Source organism: Vicugna pacos, chromosome 16 (assembly GCF_048564905.1).
Source record: "Vicugna pacos chromosome 16, VicPac4, whole genome shotgun sequence".
Classification (NCBI taxonomy): Eukaryota; Metazoa; Chordata; class Mammalia; order Artiodactyla; family Camelidae; genus Vicugna; species Vicugna pacos.
Genome location: NC_133002.1, coordinates 48,940,955 through 48,960,419, shown reverse-complemented (window position 1 = coordinate 48,960,419; position 19,465 = coordinate 48,940,955). Strand labels below are relative to the sequence as shown.

At 38.4% G+C, this 19,465-nt stretch overlaps 1 protein-coding gene and 1 long non-coding RNA gene across 5 annotated transcripts in view; one reads left to right on the top strand and one right to left on the bottom strand.

Moving 5' to 3' along the window:
* LOC140686174 (uncharacterized) overlaps positions 1-19,465 on the top strand; it is a 20,568-nt gene extending 1,103 nt beyond the window's left edge. The window contains exons 2-5 of one of the 2 annotated variants that reach the window (XR_012059772.1): positions 518-640; positions 9,896-9,970; positions 10,791-10,849; positions 19,201-19,465. This is a non-coding gene — a long non-coding RNA (uncharacterized lncRNA). The remainder of the gene's footprint in view (positions 1-517; positions 641-9,895; positions 9,971-10,790; positions 10,850-19,200) is intronic. The other variant, XR_012059773.1, reaches the window with a different exon arrangement.
* The window catches only part of EFCAB3 (EF-hand calcium binding domain 3), a 37,100-nt gene continuing 20,446 nt past the window's right edge, over positions 2,812-19,465 (bottom strand). For all 3 annotated transcript variants that reach the window (XM_072939362.1, XM_072939361.1, XM_072939360.1), the window contains exons 5-10: positions 18,328-18,399; positions 17,090-17,210; positions 10,122-10,315; positions 9,618-9,802; positions 5,875-5,997; positions 2,812-3,279 (exon numbers count right to left, since the gene is read on the bottom strand). In XM_072939362.1, coding sequence (XP_072795463.1) covers positions 2,953-3,279; positions 5,875-5,997; positions 9,618-9,802; positions 10,122-10,315; positions 17,090-17,210; positions 18,328-18,399 — 1,022 coding nt within the window. In that variant the 3' untranslated portion in view covers positions 2,812-2,952. The remainder of the gene's footprint in view (positions 3,280-5,874; positions 5,998-9,617; positions 9,803-10,121; positions 10,316-17,089; positions 17,211-18,327; positions 18,400-19,465) is intronic.

Sequence of the window (19,465 nt, the reverse complement as noted above, 5' to 3'; positions counted from 1 at the left end):
ACAAGGACAAGGATTTTGATCTTTTCTCAAGGCTAGTTGTTTGCAGATAAGGTGATTGGTTTATATTTATTCTTGGCATCTTGTTCTCTCATCCTACAGCCCCCTCACCAAAAGCTGTTCTGGTCCCAATCAGCAGTCCCACTGTGTATCTTTTTGCAGATAGCTTGCTCTCTGTCTTCACTTGCGCTTACTTGCTATAATAGTTCCAATAATTTTTTTAAAAAATTCTTTCCTTTATTTTTAACTTTATTTTTGGGGGGCAGGTGGTGGAGGTAATTAGGCTTACTTACTTATTTATTTTTAGAGGAAGTACGGGGGATTGAACCCAGGACCTTGTGCATGCTAAGCATGTACTGTACCACTGAGCTATACCCTCCCCCCTATTTCCAATTAGAGACATTTAAAATATCAAGCAACTTGGGCCTTTCAATAAAATGTGGTAAAGTATCTGAAACTTAACTTTTATACAGTTGTCTTTGGTTGACCTGTACAATTCATTTTTCTCCAACTTTTGAAGCACCTAAAATATTTCAAAAGGAATTTGGAAGACACAGCTGTGAGACCTCTGTGGCATCAGATTTTAGCCTGGCCTGTACTCAGCAAGCACTACATTTCAGAGGGGCTCAGGGTCCCTCTGCTGGTGAGTAGTGAGAACTCTTCCAGCTCAGTCGGTGGCATAGGTTCAACGCATGGAAAGGTTAAGAACTATCAGTCTGGACTGATTATTGCCTTGAGTGTCGGCCCTGGACAGGGGTAGTTAATTGTTTCATGCATTTCTTTCAGTTTCAATCAATAGAAGTTTTGGGATGTGTAAGCATGTGCTCTGGAGCTGAAGGGCTGGGGAAGGGATCTTGGTGTCTTAATTTGCCCTCAAGATGTCATAGAACTTGGACAGTCTTTGTAGTAGCCCTAGATATTGAATAAACTGGTTTAACAACTTTAATTTTAAAACAGCTTTTGTGGTTTTTTTCTCATTGTAAAATAAATATGTTTTCTGTAGAACACTTATAAGATTTAGATAAGACAAAAGAAAATTTAGATAAGACAAAAGAAAATTTAGATAAGACAAAAGAAAAAAAGAAAACATCCACCTCATCCTTAATTTAACCCACTAAACACTTTGGTTTGTATCCTTCCAGTGTTTTTTTCCTAATTTACTTATAGAAATAACTATTAACTTAAAAGAGTTTTAGAACAAACTGCTTTGTGCCCCCACTTTTTACAGTTTCATTGATAATTTATGTACAATTAAATTCATCCATTTAAAATGTATAGTTTGAAGTTTTCATAAAAGTCTGTATTTGTGCAACCATCATCATAGTTAAGTTTTAGAATAACCCCATAAAGTTCTTTCATGCCTTTTAGAAGTTGTAATTGTGAATATTATTATTTTGTCTGAAATATCCTTTTACAACATCATGTTAATGACCCTGGTATTGTTTTGTATAGTTGCATCATGATTTGTTGGACATTTAGGCTACTTTAAGTTTCTTACTGTCAAAAATTCACCATAAGAAAAAAATCTTTATAACTAAATCATTTTGTACATTCATGATTATTTCTTTCAGATTAATTCTAGAAGTGGAAGTACTGAGTCACTGGCTATAATTAGCTCCATTACTAAGCTCTGTGAAGTGAGAGCATTTTATCTGTTGGTTCACTTATTTGTCCAGGTCTGAGAACAAGGTCCAGCACACAGTATGCAACTCAGGAAATAATTGGTGAATGAATGGCTGAGTACCTATTGCTATATTGTATTCCATCAGAGAGATGCCAATTTATACTGTCATCAATAGTGTGTGATAATTTAATAGAATGTATTACTGTACATTTTAGGTTTTCCAGGAAATATCTACTTAAAAATATTCTGTCCTGTTATCCCATTGATCCAAGGAAATATTCCAGGAATTCTAATATTTTGGCATCCAAATTATATCCCTTACATTGCCTGTTATATTCACAGTCATACAAAAAAAAAAAACAACAAAAACCCTCTTATCAAACCATAAATGTTTTTTGGTTAGAAAACATGGTCACTTACCTATAAGGTTAGCTATTCCCCTCCCGCATCATAACATTATAAAGAATTACAAATATATTCAGACAGTTGAATATTCAAGGTAACACAAAATTACTTCAAGCCTATTTCATTAACAGTTTTAGGAGCCTTCACTATTTTCATACCTATTTCCTTGCATGTTATAATTTTATTTTATAAGCCACTGTCTTCATTTCTTTTCCTTTTTCTAAAAGGAAAAAAAAAGTAATGGATGATATACACTTAAATATGAATGATTAAGATAGTAAATTTTATGCTACTTATATTTTTCCACAAAAAATTATAAGCCCTCAAACTTGCAATATAATTATCATGTGGTTCTTTATTAAATGCACTAAAGAACAACAAAGACAAATGTAATGGATGAGATCAGCTATTTTTAAGAGTAATCCAAGTCATCTGAAGGTGTGTGGCTAAGGAGCCTTAGGAAAACTCGAATCTAATCAAGGTTCCCTGGGGGAGGGTGAAATTATTCCCTGAAACTGAAAGGTCATTGTCATCTGCTGCCTCTGCCCTCTTTCACAAACAATGAGAAACTAATGCCACTTAAGTCACATAAACTCAACTGCTTATTGCTGAGAAGGCTGTTAGGAGTTCAGAAGGGCAGCCCTGTGCCAGCTTTGCTTTTCTCCTTCTGCTGCGGTCCAGGCAGTTTGGGGCCAGATGGGGGCAGCAGAGTGTAGCTGGTTGCTAGGGAAATAACAGTGCGGCGTCTATTTACTAGTAAGAATTTGGAAAGAGAAACCATAGTATGACTTTAACTTTTTTACTGGTCAGAATTCAAAAGATGTCAACATTTCCAGCTGCTAAGAATGTACTAGATGAAAGCAAGAATAATTTTGTTATCCATGAAAAAGTAGTTTGCAATGATCTGTTTAGAAAATGTGGAAATTTCATTGTCGAAACCCTTTGAAACCTTTCCGTTTTCTTTTTCTTCCTGTGTCTACATGACATTCACTGATATCCGAAGAGGAAGAGTATACAGAGTTGTGGAAGGAATTTCTGTTCACATAGGCATCATACAACCTTAAGTCCTTCGGAGAAAGTAATTCTTGGCAGACATTCCAGGACCATGTATAAGTAGAAAAAGTATCATAAAAAGACTCATTTTTAGTGTCGATCCCAATCAAATCCCCCCGGATTTTCCGCCAAAGGTTTAGCATTTGTTTCCGGTGCTCAAGGGCAATTCCCAAGTGATAGGTATCTGTAGCTCTCTTTACCTGCGGTGAGAGAAGTTTACAGTAGTTACCTTAAAATAGCTTTAGTTTGTGGACCACAATTCTAGATATCCTGAGTTATGTTTCCAGGTTACTTGAAAGTCACTGAATTTATATATTGGGTAGTGCTCCTTGAGGATGTGTGAGTTAGGAATTGATGGACCGTGAAAATGTATTACTTGGGAATAATGAGATAGTAAGAAATTTTATGAGAATTAAAAAAATAGACTAAAAAAGAGGAAAATGTGGGATGGAGATAGGTTCTGGATATATTAGGAGTGCTAAGGATGGCACTCAGTCCAGCCTAGGGCAGGGAGGGAGAAGTAAGTTGAGAATGTCCTTAAGGATTTAATGAAATTGAGGGAGTGGGTGTTAATGGGAAGGTGTTTGGGGAGAGGGGCTAGCATAAACGAAGGCTTCAAAGGTGATGAATCCGGGAGTTGGTAGGGGGAATCCAGGTACTTCGGTATGGCTAAAGTGTCAAATTTAAAGTGAGAGGGAAGGAGTGATGAGGAGAGGCAGGCAAGGTGATGTTGTCTTCCACAATCAGGCCCTAAGACTTGATCTCAGTGAGGTGGGGAGAGCCCTTAGTGAAAATCATGCTGTAGTGAGCCATGTTTCTGCTGGAAGTGAGATAAATCCCACAGCTGTGTTGGGCAGAAAATATAGTTGAAAAACCCTGCCCTCATGGAGAGGGAAGCATTCATTTCCTAAGCAGATCAGTGACAGGCTGGATTTTTGTTAGATCCATTCTCCACAGCAGCTGTGTGGAGCATAGGTTGAGCTATGAGGAAAGGGTAACAGGGTGAAGGTGATTGTCCAGGTGAGGCCTAATGAGGTCCTCAGTCAAGGCATTAGTAATAGGATGGGTTGAAGGGGATGGATTTGAAAAATCTTCGGGGGAATGGGAGTAGACAGATTTGGTGATTGGTGTACCTGAGGAGTGTGGGAAGAGTATAAACTAAGGATGGCTCCTGGCCTTCTAGTTCTGGTGACTGAGTAGACTGTAGTATCTGCAACTGAGATATGGGATCCCTGAGAAAGAGCCATTTTGATGCAGAAGATGATGAGTTCGGTTTTGGACATGCCCAGTTTGATATGCTAGGAGACAGCAGGGTAGAAATGTTCATCAGGCAGTCAGTGCAGTAAGATGGAAATACTGGAAAGAAGTCTAGGCTAGTGACAGTTAAGAGTGATCAGTATATAGGTGACAGCTGAAACAAGGAGGGTAGATTGGGATAGCTCAAGGAATACTTGCTCTCGTTCAATGCAGAGACCTCCACTGTTCTCCTGGGACAGGGTTATAGGGATGCCAAATTATTGGTTTTTTCAAGTTTCCTAGCCCTTGGGGCAGCTAGTACGTCAGGGCTGGAGCCCTGTAGCTATAAGTGGCCTCCATTTACTCCAGTGTGAATCTATGCCATGATGAGACAGAGGTTGAGAGCCCACTCCTTTCTATTGTTGTGGCATGCAGCACCGACCACCTATGGTTCCATTTATCCCAATATATTACTACTGCTCATTTTCTTCTCCATGTCTCCCACCCTCACTCCTAGTTCACTGAGAGTAGGAACTGTGTTTTTCATTCTGTGGTATCTCCTAATGCCAGAACTTTGTTACCACAGGATAAATATTTACTGAACAAATGAATGGATCAGTGTATATAGTGAGAAGAGCAGGATGATGCTAGAAAACTAGGGAATGTCAAGACTTAAGAAATGAACATTCAGGAAAGAGAAGAGAGAGGAAAGGACACAGAGCTACAAGGAGAACTGAAGATGCAGAATTGTAAAGGCCAAGGAAGTAGGAAGTGTCTAGGAGAGCTTGATTATTAGTGTCAAATGCAGAAGGCAGGCGGCATAAAATAAATACACCCAGTCTCTCTCTGGAGTACAAAAGTTGCTAAGAAGTCAGGGCATAAAAGTAGACAGGCAGCACAGAGTTGTGGTTAAAAGTGTGGATTCTGCAGCCAAGCTGCCCATGCTTATAATTCTGGCTCTATTACTTCCTAGCTGTGTGCCTCTGGGCAAGTCACTTAACCTCTTCGTGCATATCTGTAAAATGACAAGGAGTAACAGTGCTTACCTCAAAGGATTGTGTAAATGAATTAGGATCTGGAGAGCACTTGTAGAGTACATATAGAGCACAGTGCCTGGCATATAAGAAACATGCTTAAACTACTATTCTTCTTCTTCTTTTAGCTGTTGTAATAAAGATACATTCACTCATCATGATTCCCTGAATACACCCCTCACTGTGACTGTAGGTTTATTACCTTAACTATTTGCTGTTTCTGGCATGAAACAAATCAATGTCCCAGAAATTACGCTGGGTATGGCTCTACAGATGATTAGATTAGCAGGGTGAATTATAAGTTAACATTTGAATCCACTTGATTATAGAGCAAGAAATGTCAGTACAATGGGTAAAAATAAGAAATGACCTTGTCTTTTTTTTTTTTTTTTTTTTTTAGAAATGACCCTGTCTTAAAGACATAGGGCTTCAGAAAAAAAGCTCTTGGTTTTATGGCTGTAGTACTGAAGTAGAAAACATTTTTGTCAGTGCTTTCTAGGAAGGCATTAAACAGTGAATACTCACGTGCTGTTTAATAGCAGCTGCATCAGACACTGTCCAGTTATGCTTTCTCTTAAGCATTTGATCAATGGCGAGGATGTCAGTTGGGTAGCCTGAGCCAGGGCCGATAGGCTTTATATTTGCTGCCTTTATGCACGTTTTAAAAAGAAGGTTAGTAATGCATTTCATTTGAATTATATAACAAAGACATACACAGAAGTATACTATATTATGAAAGCACTGAACAAAAAGAACATTAAGCCAAACTCAGGGCCCTTCTAAGTACAAGGTCCTGTGTAATTGCACAGATTACACACCCATGAAGCCAGCCCTGGAAAGAGAAAAACTGGAGGAATAAGGTACAGGAGGTGAATAAAGATATAGGTGGAGACTTTGGCCTTGGTAATTAGGAAAAATTCTCACTTTTAAGAGGGAAGGAGGAAAAAAATGGCTTAAAGGATGAAGAAATCCCTAAGGTGGAAAGAAGAGTTAAAAGAATTCATATTAGATAGACTTGGAGAGACAAGATCATTAGCTGAGGGGGTGTGACAGTCTGATTTTCCAGCAGCCACTATGAGGATTTTAAGAGGGTTTACAGCAAACGAAGAAAAGCAGTACTGAGAGCCTGGATGAGACTCAGTAATACGTATTTTCAAAGAAAGTAATCCGCATATTTACATGATTTCCACCAGCATTGTTCAGCAGCCCAGGAACAGGGAAAACAGATGGCTGGTTCCCTGTGAGAATTCTAGAAGTAGTGTAGGCTGTACTCTGTAGGGCACATTCATTTTCAGTGCTTTAAAAATTTGGGTGAGGATGGAGTTGGCTCCTCTCTAACCTCCATATCCATCCCAGACATAAACTATCCTCTGGACTATACTTCTCTTATAAGTAGGCTTTCACTATTGAGAAAGAACTTGCTCGATGCCCATTTACACATGGCACTATACCAGGTGCCCCCCAAACATCTGACAAGTGGTGTAGAAATGGTCTTTTAATCATATACAAACCCCTTCATAATATATATATATGGCATATATATAGATATTTATAGTACATTAGGAATAGTATATTATAATATTTATAAATGTAGTACATGTAATAGGTGTAGTAGGTGTAGATGTAGTAATAATATACATATATGTAATATAATAAATATAAATTTATAGTATATTAGATGTAATACATAGTAAATATGTAGTATATTAGATGGTAGTAAGTGTTATGGAAAAAATAAATCAGAGAAGGTGGATAGGGTATTGGAGGTTGTGATTTTATTTAAATATGTATTTAAAAAAAATTTATAGAGGTGAAAATTCACACAATATAAAATTAACCATTTTGAAGTGAAAAATTCAGTGGCAGTTAGTACGCTGACAATGTAGATACTATGATTTTTAATAGGGTGGTTAGAGAGGGCTTCCTGAAGTAACATTTGAGTGAAGACCTAAAAGAGTTGAGGGAGAAGCTCTGCAGATATCTGAGGAATAGCATTCTTGCAGAGGGAAGTGCAAAGCCAAAGACCTCGAGATTATTAAATAGGCAACGAGGGTCTAAATCTGTGATGTCCAGTAGAACTTTGCAAAATGATGGAAAATTTTATATTTCTGTATTCTCCAATATGATAGCCATTAGCCACACAAGATTATTGAGCATTTGAAATGTGGGTAGTATGACCAAGGAACTGAATTTGTATTTTTATTTAATTTTAATGAATTTAAATTTAAATAGTCATTGTGGCTATGATTATTGGAGGATTCAGGTTTAGATTGTGGTGTAGGACCTTGTAAGTTATTGTAAAGGTTTTGGCTTTTACTCTGTGTGATATGAAAAAAGCCACTGGAGAGTTTTGACTGATTTTAATGGAACCACTTTAGTTGCTAAGCTTATATTCTAGCTGGAGAGATTGAAATAAACAGATAAACACCACAGGTGGAGGGTTCAATGCTGGGAATTAAGTTTAAAGAGGAATAAATGTCCTCTTACTTCCATCTTGTCAGTGATATTTGCCTGTGGGTGTGAGAACAGACTGAAGGGGACAAAGGTAGAAGCAAGGAAACCATTTAAGAAGCTGTTGACAAGCACAGGGAACTATATTCAATATCCTGTAGTAACCTATAATGAAAAAGAATATGAAAATGAATATATGTATGTATATGGATGACTGAAACATTATGCTGTACACCAGAAATTGACACAGCATTGTAAACTGACTATACTTCAATTTAAAAAAAAGCTGTTGATACTATCTCCACTATCTCCACTGAGATGATTAGAGACAATCTAGCATGTAGTGTGCTCTCAAAAAATAAAGAACTTGCATCATAGTTTTCTTTCATCCAAAAAATATTGAGTCTCCTGTGGGCCAGGCTTATGGGTGATATGGGTACCTCAGTAAAAGAAATAAAGTCCTTGCCTACATGAACCTTATATTCTAGTTGGAGAGATTGACAATACACATATAAACATCACAGGTAGAGGGTTCAAAATTGGGAAATAAATTTAAAGGAATATAAATGTCCTCTTATTTCCTTCCTGTCAGTTATATTTGCCTGTATGACTTCATCTGTAGAAATAAAGACAAAGTGTGAACTTGAGGTCATTTGTGACTGTGATACTCCTCTGGGAATCTTTAAAATTTTTAAAAATTTAATTGTGGTAAGAATACTTAACATGAGATCTAGCCTCTTAACATTTTTTTTAAGTGTATAATACAGTATTGTTAACTAAAGGCACAATGTTGTATAGCAGATCTCTACAACTTACTCATCTTGCATAATTGAGACTTTATGACCATTAATTGGCAACTTCTCGTTTTTTGCCATCTTCTGCCTCTGGGACTCTAAAACCCTATTCCTGGAGGGGCTCTCTAGTGGTTTTTTAGTGATGTGAACAAAACATGAACATCTGGAACTCAGAGATGCCCCACAGAATGGGCTGATCTCCAGTCAAATCTTCATCTTGTTTCTCAGGCTGGGAGGCCTGTGACAAACCTGTGGGAAGGCCAGAGATTCCTAGAGAATATCCAGAAACTAGTGTATACTTGCCGGAGACTCATAATGACAAAGTGTATCTTGGAAAAGAGGCAAATAAGAGTAGAGGCAACAGAGCATGAAGGAGGGCCAGAAGGTGCAGCTGTGACTATAAATGGGGTTCTAGTCCAAGGGCAGAATGGTCCATCCCTTCATCACAGCACTGCTCCATTGGGTTGTGGACCTGGTCCTCTTATCTCATGGTATCTGGCCTAACCTCAATTAGAACCAGTTGAGGGAGCCTAAAACAGCTTCTGTTCTCTGAGTGGATGGGAGAGTGGTTGGAGGTAGGACCTAAGGGCCTTTTTGTTATTATTCTTATATCTCCCACCCCTAACCCAAGTTTAGAATTTTATTTTTCAGTAAGTTTAACTATTTGTTGAAATAAAATGAAATTTTTATACCTCAGCTTTAAATTTAGGAACATGGCAATAGAATCTGGTTTGAAATATAAGGACTGAAAACAAATATATATATTTTAATGGAACCAAGGTAATTCTGTTTATTTTAGGATTTTTGGGGTGAGGAGGGAGGTAATTAGGTTTATTTACTTTTTTTAGAGGCGGTACTGGGGTTTGAACCCAGGACCTCATGCATGCTAATCATGCACTCTACCACTTTGAGCTATATCCTCCCCAATGACTGAAAATATTTGCCAGTAAAAAGCATGCTACTAGTTCTGTTAAGCGAGGACTTAGAAACCTATCTATTTAACTGATAATGATATAATCTCACCTGTGTTTTCCAGTCTTTTTTATGGAAAAAATAGTTCTCAAAGAAATTCAGAGGCTCCTTTCTCCGTAGCATTTCTAATTTCTGTATGTCTTTGAATAGCTTTCCCATCACCACACCATCCACGTTAGGAAACAGTGGAAAGATGGGTATTTTTGAATATGGGCTATCTGAAAGAGGACTGCATCCTAAAAAGATAAAAAATGGCATCACAAATAATATAAGAAATACTCATAAAAGACATACATGTGGTGCCTATTTTGCTTTTTGTCTCTTCTCAGTGGCCACGACACTCCTCTCTCTTGCTCCCACCCATCCACCGACCCTCAGCTTCATCTAGTTGTCTGGGGATTCAGGTAAAAAGTTCATTTGTTTTCAAAAGATATATGTGTGACAGAGACCAGTCACTCAGAATCAGCTATGGCCCTACTCTTAAAGCACTTGGCTCTAGTATTTATTTCTGACCAGTAATATACAAATAGTGGGGAGAGGACAAATGGCTCTTACTCTTGAGTTCTTCAAGAAATTTAAATAAATCCTTTTCTTTCATTATTGCAATCCGGGCAGCATTAGCAAAGGCAGCTGTGCTTGAGCTTGGAGGTGTACATATGTCTGGCTTAAATCTCCTTTTTCCATAACCCATAGCATAGGGACTCCACAATATTCCTGAGGTGGCTTCCTGGAATTTTCTTTGGAAATAGCTAGGAAAAAAAAGTAATCCAGAAATGGATAAAAAGTGCTATAATCCTACTGAAAAAGTGCCTGAGTGCTGGACAGAAAGGAAAAAAAGTCAAGTTGCAAGTTATATATGATGAAAAAAAAAAGAGTTCATGGTAAAGTAAAAAAGAAAGTTATATATGATGAATAAATTTATTTTAAATGTAATTCATATATTCATTTAATATTATTTATTGAGTGCCTATTTCTGTGATATGTATAGAATATTTAGTGATCCCTTCCATAGGCCATTTGATTACTTTATGTATGTGATTCCTGGGCTTTGGCTTCCCCAAGACCTCCCAGTCTTGTCTGGAAAAATACTTACCGATTATGATCTTTGACAAGCCCTTAAGTGGTACCAGCTTGAATACAAACATTAATCATGCCTACTATTACGTTACTTTGTGTTGGGTTTTAAAATGCAATTTTTTTAATTAAAAGAAATTCTCATTGCAGAGAACTTGGAAAATATGGACAAGTATAAAGAAGAGTTACCAGTAATCTTCCTATCCACAGTAAATCACTATTGATTGCGGTTCTTTGCAATCTGTGTGTGTGTGTTTGTGTGTGCATGTGTTTGTGTGCACCTGTGTATGAACAGGTTTAGGAGATATGTTACTATGCATTTTAGGTTATAAATTCTTTACGAATAAGTACAGCAGGCTATGTATGATAAGGGACTCAAATTCATAGCACAAACATCCCCAAACGTATAAACATATGATTTATAAACATGCAAACCTGAAATCAGTGACAGATCAGATTCCTTCTTGCTGCTGGAACAGAGGACTTCTCTTTGCAGCTGAGGTGGGGATCTGGTCACTCACTGCTCAGGTGGAAGAACTTGTTTCTCACTGTTTTGGTGCAGTGGGGGTTTCAGTACCAAATTGGAAGACCTCACTTCTCAGTGTGCTGAGTGGAGGAGTGCCCAAGAGAATAAGACGCAGGACCTTGCTTCTCATTATTGCAGTCTTCTGTCTGTTACAGCAACAAGAGGCTCATTTCTCTTTGAGATGGTGACAGGCAACATTTCTTTTCCTCTCAGGAAGAGGGAAAGAACTCATTCTAAATGTTGGAGCTGCAGAAGTGGGTGGGTAGATGTGCCGATAGTGTTCTGATTGGAGTGTGGTTTATAACCAGATACTTCCTTCCCTAACCTTGAACCTAACCATCCACAATGTTCTCACTTGTCTCTGAAAATAGAATAATGCTCGTTTCTCTCAGTGTAATTAATTCCTACCAGGTTCTCTAAGGCTCAGCTTTCCTTTCCTCAAAGTATTCTCTGTGGCTCTGGGTGTGGTCCTCAAACCAGCATCATCAGCAGCACTGGAAGCTTGTTAGAAATACAAATTCTTGGTCCTCACACAAACCTACTGAATGGGGCCCAGCAGCATGTTTTAACAATTGCTCCAGGTGATCCTGACGCATGCCCAATTTGAGAACTGCTGCTCTAGTCTGGAGTCTCTCCCTTCCCTGAAACTCTAATCTTTGCTTGATGATTATATAAAATGTTATATTTATAATTGTTTCCTTCTCTCCCTTGATTCCTTCCTTCCCTCCTTTTTTAATCTTTCTTTAGTAACACAGGTTTTTTAAAAAATATCTCTTGATCCTTGGATGTCTATTCATGTTTAAGAGTGAGAGTAAGCACTCTTTAGAGCCAATTGGAAGCTCTTTGGTGTGAGTGTGGTGGGTCTTATTGAGTGAGAATTTCACTGTTAGGTAATTGGTTGGAGCCTTGCTTCATCAAAGGACCTTTTAATTGTGAGTATCTGTAGGTTTTTTTCCTTGGGCTAGTCAATTTCCTGGAGAGGGATCCTCTGATATTTTACCTGAGTGGTGTAAGTCTAGCTGTCAACACCTTGGGACCTAGGGAAGGGGAAGGGGGCTGGTGGGGTCTCACCATTCAGCAAGTGGACTTTCATATAATCCTGTTTTCACTATGATACCCTCATCCTCAGTTATGTCTGGTCTCCCTAAGTCTGAACAGTCTTTCTGGTACAACCTCTTTAGAGACTTAACTGCCAGGCAGTCACTTGACTATGTAGGGCTAGAGAGAGGAATCTAAGGGTCAACCTACTTCTCATGTTACTTTTACTGGTCTTTCTGTTTTGGGTTTCCCCTGCCCTCTCTGCCGTTAGAGGTTCCTGGTGTCTCAGTTCCTGAGCCTTTCAAGTGTTCTACAGTGAGGGCTGGTGCTTCTTGACCTTCTCCACAAAGGTACTCAAGTTTCAGCTTCTGATCTGACTAGCTAGTAAATTAAGCCATCCATTTCCTTTCCAGCTTCCAAAATTATGTTGATATCTTTTGTTAGCTCTTCTCCCTGGCTTTTATGCCCTCTAAAATACTTTTACTATTATTTTAGTGCAATTTCAGAAGGGAAAAGAGGTAAAAATATACATTTATTCTCATATGTTTAACCTTATTTTTTAACTCTCTAAAATTTGGTTTTCCTCCCATCATCCTTTTGGAACTGAAGGTCATTGATGATTTCTTCACTACCACATCCAATCCTATCCATTCAGTCCTCATTTTCCTGGCCTCACTTTAGTATTTAATACTGGTGGAAAGTCTATCCTGTTTTGAATTTCTTTGTGGCCCTGGCTTCCCAACTCCATACTATCCTGGTTCTCTTCTTGACTATGAGTATTTCCTTTGCTGACTCTGTTCCCTCCCATTCCATAAATATGGGAAGTCCTTATGGGTCTGTCTTCAGTCCTGCTCTTTTCTCTCTCTGCTCTTTCTTCATTTTATGCAGATTAATGGCTGGCTTAAGTTATTTCCCCTGTATTAACAGTTTCTAAGTCTATTATTTTCACCTCAGTCTTTCTTGTATGTTTTACTTTTGCATTTCAAACTTATTGTGGGACATTTCCACTTAGCTGCCCCACACTGATTTCAAATATTTCTTGTCTAAAAATCCATCCCACCCCCCACCCATTTTATTATCATCATCTTTCTATTTGCTGGCTCCTAGTCATTCTGACTCAAATGCTGCTATTTATCTTGACCCACCCTTTTCTACTTTACTTTAAAGCCTCAGATCTTGGGATTTATGGCCTCTCTTTGCTTCCTCCACTTTCCAAGCCCGTTCTCCTCTTGCCAGAGCTATTTCTCTCATATGCTCACTTGTCTCTTGGCCATCAGTCTGTCTTTATAAGACTTTTCTATATAACACTTCCAGGTCAAACTTCCTACCCCTTTATCAAAGTCTTTCCTTCCAACTGCTCCCCTTCTCCAGCACTTTCAATGGCTTCTCAACTGCTTAGAAGGAACCTAGAGATTTCCTATATTCTGGATCCAGTCCACATTTCCAACTTTATCTCCTACTGTTTCTCTTCACAAACCTCATGTTTTAGCCAAATTACCTGTTCATTGTTTTGTAATGTCATATGCAGTCTGTTTTCTAAATCTTTTTCTCAAACATTCTCTTATTTGGGGGTGAGGTGGGGTGGGGTGGGTATAGCCCAGTAGAACACATGCCTAGAATGCACAAGGTCCTGGGTTCAATCCCTAGTACCACCATTAAATGAATAGATAGATAGATAGATAGATAGATAGAAAGAAACTTAATTACCTTGCCCCCAAACAAACAAAATCTCTTGTTGGATTACTGAATCAGTTATATAATAGCTGTATGACCTTGGGAAAGTCATTTATATTCAATAAAATATTAAGTGCCTAGTATTATCCATGCTTTGTGCTAGGCAACTCTAGGAAACTGATACAAGAGGGGAAAGAATGTTCTAGGAAAATACTTGGAGGTTAGGGAGCATGGAGTAGTTGAGGACCTGAACCAAATTTAGTATGGGATGTGGTAGGGGAAGTTACCAGAGATGAGACTGACCAGAGAGTTAAGCAAAAGGTATTTCACAATACCTTGAAAATATCATAAGTTGGAACTTTTTCAGAAGGACATGAGAGGCCACTGTAGGGATTTTAGCAGGTAAATGACATGACCAGATCAGATCTGTACTTGGTATTGTAGGCATTCAATAGTTTCTAACTAAATGTTAGATTATTCTGGCTGCAATGTGGAAAGTGGGTAGAGATGGCAAGAATGGAGGCAGAGGCAAGGTAGGGGGATACCACGGTAATCCAAGTGTAAGAAGGTAGTGACGTACACTAGACTAGTTTCTGTAGGGACAGAGAGAAGTGCATGGATTTGAGGCATGTCTGGGAGGTAAAATAGACAGGATTTTGTGATTGGTTGGATGTAGGGGGTCAGAGAGCAGCAGCAGCAGCTGAGGCCTTTGGCTCAGGCAATTGGATAAACATGAGATGGTGAAACCCAAGTAGAAGAACTAGTAAAAGTGGAGGTGGGGGAAATGGAGATTGGGGGAAGGAGATGATTTAGGTTTTGACATTTTAGGTTTGAGGTACCTATGGGACTGCCCAATAGGCAGACAGAAACGATAGAGGCGGATCTGCGCTGGATGGACAGCCTGATCTCTATCAGGCTGCCTCCTTCTACTTGCCTGTAAATAAGATACTGGAACACAGCACTGAAGTAGGGATTAAATGAGATCATTCAACAAATATTTGCTGAGTGCCTGGTTTGTACCAGGCACTTTTCCAGACACTGGGGATGTAACAGTGAATAGAATAAAACAGACAAAAAAAATCTCTGCTCTCATGGAGTTACATTCTAGCATGAGAAAACAGATAAAACATTAAATAAGTAAATTATATGTTAGACATGATAAGCAGTATGAGGAAAAGTAAAGCAGAGAAGGGAAGACACGCAGTGGTAGCGTAGTCAGAGGAGGCTTGACTGAGAAGGTGACATCTGAACAAAGATCTGAAGGTAGTGGGATGGTGAGTCATGTGGATATCAGGGCAAAGAGCATTTTAGACAGAGGGAACAGCAAGTGCAAAGGTCTTGAGGTGGGAGCACATCCGGTGTATGAGAGAAACAGCAAGGAAGCCAGCATGGCTTGAGCAGAGTTAACAGGAAATGAAGTCAAAGAGGTCAAAGGTGAGTGCAGGCCACATAGAGGGCCAATTTAAGTCATGTCAAGACTTTATTGTTCTCTGAGGGAAATGGGAGGGTTTTGGAGGTTTTGAGCAGAGGAGTTACATGATCTGACAATGTTTCAAAAGGCTCATTTGGTGCTTTAGGAGTCAAGGAGTCAGGTAGGCAGAGGGAGTGTTGAGAGTAGACTGTGGTGCAAGTAGGGAGACTAGTCAGGAGATATCCAGGGAAAAGCTAATGTATGTCAAGTGCTTGCTCAGAACTTTGCAACAAATGGTATAATCGACTATAGGAATACCTATCAAATTCTACCATTATCCAGCTCAGGACCTGCTTTCTCAGGAAACAAATGAATGATCTCTCACTCATTTGACAATTAATTATGTAATATATTTTGTATTATTTTACTTACACATGTTTATTTAGTTATCTTCATATTTATGACTTTTTCCTCCATTTATATTTTAAGCTTCTTAAATGCAAATACTGTGTATTAAATGCTTTTGACCTCCTTGATAACAGGTATATGGTAATCAACAACCACAAACATAGTAACAGTAAAAACACCAACATCTGCTTACATTTCCTGAGCACTTACTGGGTGTGAGAGGCAGTGCAGGGAGGTGGATAAGAGCGTGGGTTCTAGAATCAGACTGCTAAAATCTAGGCAACACTGCTCCTTTGGGCAGGTTACTTAACTGACCTGTGCGTTAGTTGTTTTTCATCTGTAAAGTGGGCATACCAAGTAAAGAGATGAAGTTAAGTGGATGATATGTATATTCTATGTTTATTCTAGTTACTTCCACATAATAATAATAGCTAACATTAATTGAGCTCTTATGATGTGCTAAACCCTTCACCTGTGTTATCACATATCCTCACATTTGCCCTATAATTGTGTTATAAGTATTATTATTCCCATTTTATAGATGAGGAAACAGAGAGAGAGAGGTTAAGCCATGTGCCAAATTTGTGTACCAACAGCAAGCATTTAATAAACATATTTGAACTGGAATGAAGAGTAGAATGTTGTGCATCCTTGGTTCCGCATCTGACTAAGGTGTAGGATAGTATAAAGAGATTATCTGTTGAAGAGCAGAGGATATTTTTACATTGTTGGTGGTATTTTTAAGTCTCTTTAGGTGGGATAGCAGAATGCTCTGAAAGAGTAAGAGTTGGAAAGACTGATAACTGCAACATTTAATTTTTGTAATACAATGACAAATAGATTGAGGAAATTTGTCTTTAGTGATATTTGTTGGAATAAACACATTTGGGTATGAGAATCTTTCCTCATCCTCTATTCTCAAGCCTAATTCTGGCTTTGCTCAGTCCAAAGACTGCTTTGGGAGGTATGAAGTTGCTGTACCTCAACTCAAAAGACGTCTTGAGAGCCCCTGGTAGTTCCAGTGTGAATAGGAGTCTCTTGTACTCAAACTAGATTTCCAAGCCCACCCAAAAAATCATTCCTGGACAACTCTTGTTCCTCTGGGATTCTCTAGCCTACGGTAGGAGAGGCTGAACTTTTCTGGCTGTCTTAGGTCCTCAGTGGGGCCCTGAGATGGTCTGAGTCAGCCTTGCAATTTCAGAACTAGGCAGTGCAGAGAGGATGAAGGAATATGGTCTCATGTTGTGGCACGTGAGCATCTGCCCATATATCTTCTCCTTTGCTTTGGAGCAGATCCTGTGGAGTAGGTTGTTAGGGAAAGGTGGCTGCATTGTTAAAATCCTCATAAATGCTTCTGAGAAGGTCATTTTTGTCCCTTTCTTTGCCACCTACCTTACTATTTCCATTATAGCTTTTCTGGGTAAGGCTGAAGTCTCTACAAGCTTTGATAGGATTTCAAACAATAGGATCCCCGGGTTGCCAGCTAAATCTAAACAGGTTTTCTTTTCTGGAACTATGGAGGGAAAGAAAGATTCAAAATGTCATCTGAAAAAAACATCTATCATAAAAAGAACTAAAGTGACAGTATTTTACTGTATATACAATATTAATACCAAGTCAAGAATTAGAGAATTATAGAAAAACATTCAAAGTTTGTTCTATTTGGTAGAAAGGTCATTTTGATTACTGAACAGACAAAATAATCATGGAATTTGAAATTAAATACTTTTAGTTCAGTGGCTTCTAAGTAAATATAGTAATGAATTTAACATAAACATGAATTATGTGTTAAGGACTATTCTGTTCTTCTGGGTAAAGGAATTATGGATAAATACATCTCTGGTTTGCAGGCAAACCCTTGTTACTATAGTGGTACTTGAATACTAAATAGTAGCTTCTATTTATCCTAAGACAGTTCACAGCTTATGAAAGGATGTATTTTTAAAACTGTTAGAATATTTGGAATTTGGAATGTGTTTATTCTGGAAAACATGATATGAATAGGGTTAGATTTTCCAAGGCAGCCTGTTAAACTTATAAACAAAAAGAGGATTATAAACATTAAATAACAATAAATCGGGTATAGCTCTACATCATTTATAACCTTGTGTGAGAACATGCTGTCTAACCTTCAGCAGACTCGACAGCCCTCACACTGATGGCAGAAGCTTCATCAGGGTGAGAAGGGTGTCTTTCAGGAACAAGGAATTATCTGCACCCAAATTCGCATATAAGAGAGAGCATTTTTCTTTTGTAAGAGGAGTGCCGCCCAAAGTAGCGCATACACTTGGTAAAGAATTAAAATACCATAAAAGGTGTCCAAAATTTTCTACATCACTGCTTGAATGTTCTCATTGGAGGCCAAAAAGCAGTGTCTTCTGCAGATGGATTTGATGCATTTAAGTTAAAATTCTAAAACTGTGTCAATTTTCTTAGCAAATTTTGTTTTAGAGAAGCAGTACAAAATAAATCAGTTTGTGCCCACCCAGGAACGACAGAAAAAAAAAAAAAAGAAAGTAAATCACATTCCAGACTATACCTTCCTGATTTGAGGCCTAAGTGAATAATATTCACTATGCAGTGAATTGCAACTACCCAACTGCCATCTATTCAGTGATACCTCTACTCACCCACAGCCTTAAGGAAGCAGTTCTTATCTGTTAGCACCTTTATAAAGTCTGAGAAATTCACCTTCCCATCTCCTGCAACAGAGATGTAAGGCTCAGAACAAGAATAAATTTACCTTCTCACTTCATACCCACCTCTATATTTCTATTATTAGGATATCCCTGAGTTGCAGCCTATTTCCTCTAAAATTAAAGGATAGTGAGTGCTATTAGAGTGTTTGTACTTCAATGAAAGAATAAAAATTTAGTCAGATTTAGTGGAAACAAGTGACAGTTTAATTAAATGGTGACTGACTCACATGTGGAGCTGCTGCTGATTGAATGGGGCACTGGCAGTTGGGTGGGGAGAGGGGAAAGGAGATAATATGCTGAGTATATATTCCACACAACATACCAGCTTGGGTTACTAGTCTCTAGGTCAGTATATTCAAGAAAACATTACCTATATGCTTTAAAAAATAGCAGTAAAAATGATGTGGCATTTAAGAGTCTATATTAGGTGGGCTCTTAATGATGGAAGGAAGATTTGTACTGTTAAGATTCAAACAGAAACAAAGAGCTTGGATTTCCCTGGTAAGGTAGGCAGATAGGGTGGGGGTCCCCGGAGGAAGAGAACTAGGCATAGCTTTCTTGACATAAGAGAAGCCACTTTAGGCTTCAGCCATTTTTGATTTAAGCCTGGACACGATGCCTGTCCTTGCAGAAGAATACGCCTCATAATTAATGATTTTAAAGGAACAAAGAATGTAAGAACAAACAGGTATTACCAGGCTAGGAAAATAACTATATGGGAGACAATATATCAGTTGTAAAGACTCCCAGTTCTGTTTCAAAGGTAAAGATTAGCCTAAAGTACATACTTGAGCTGTTTTGCAGGATCCAAACCCCTCGAGCATTCAACCATCAGACTACCTAAAGCTTAAGGAATGATGACGCTGACCTCTGCTGACCCTTGTGACTTCAATCAACTGCAGCCTGGACTCTGTTGACCTTTGCCCCAATTCTGTGACTTCTCCTTTGCTCAAGCCTCTTCATGAATATGCATGTACCCTTAGTTTAAAACCTCCCCAGTTTTGCTTTGGGAAATATTCCCGGTGTTCTCCTTACTTGTTGCAAATAATAAATCCTTACTTCTCCTGTT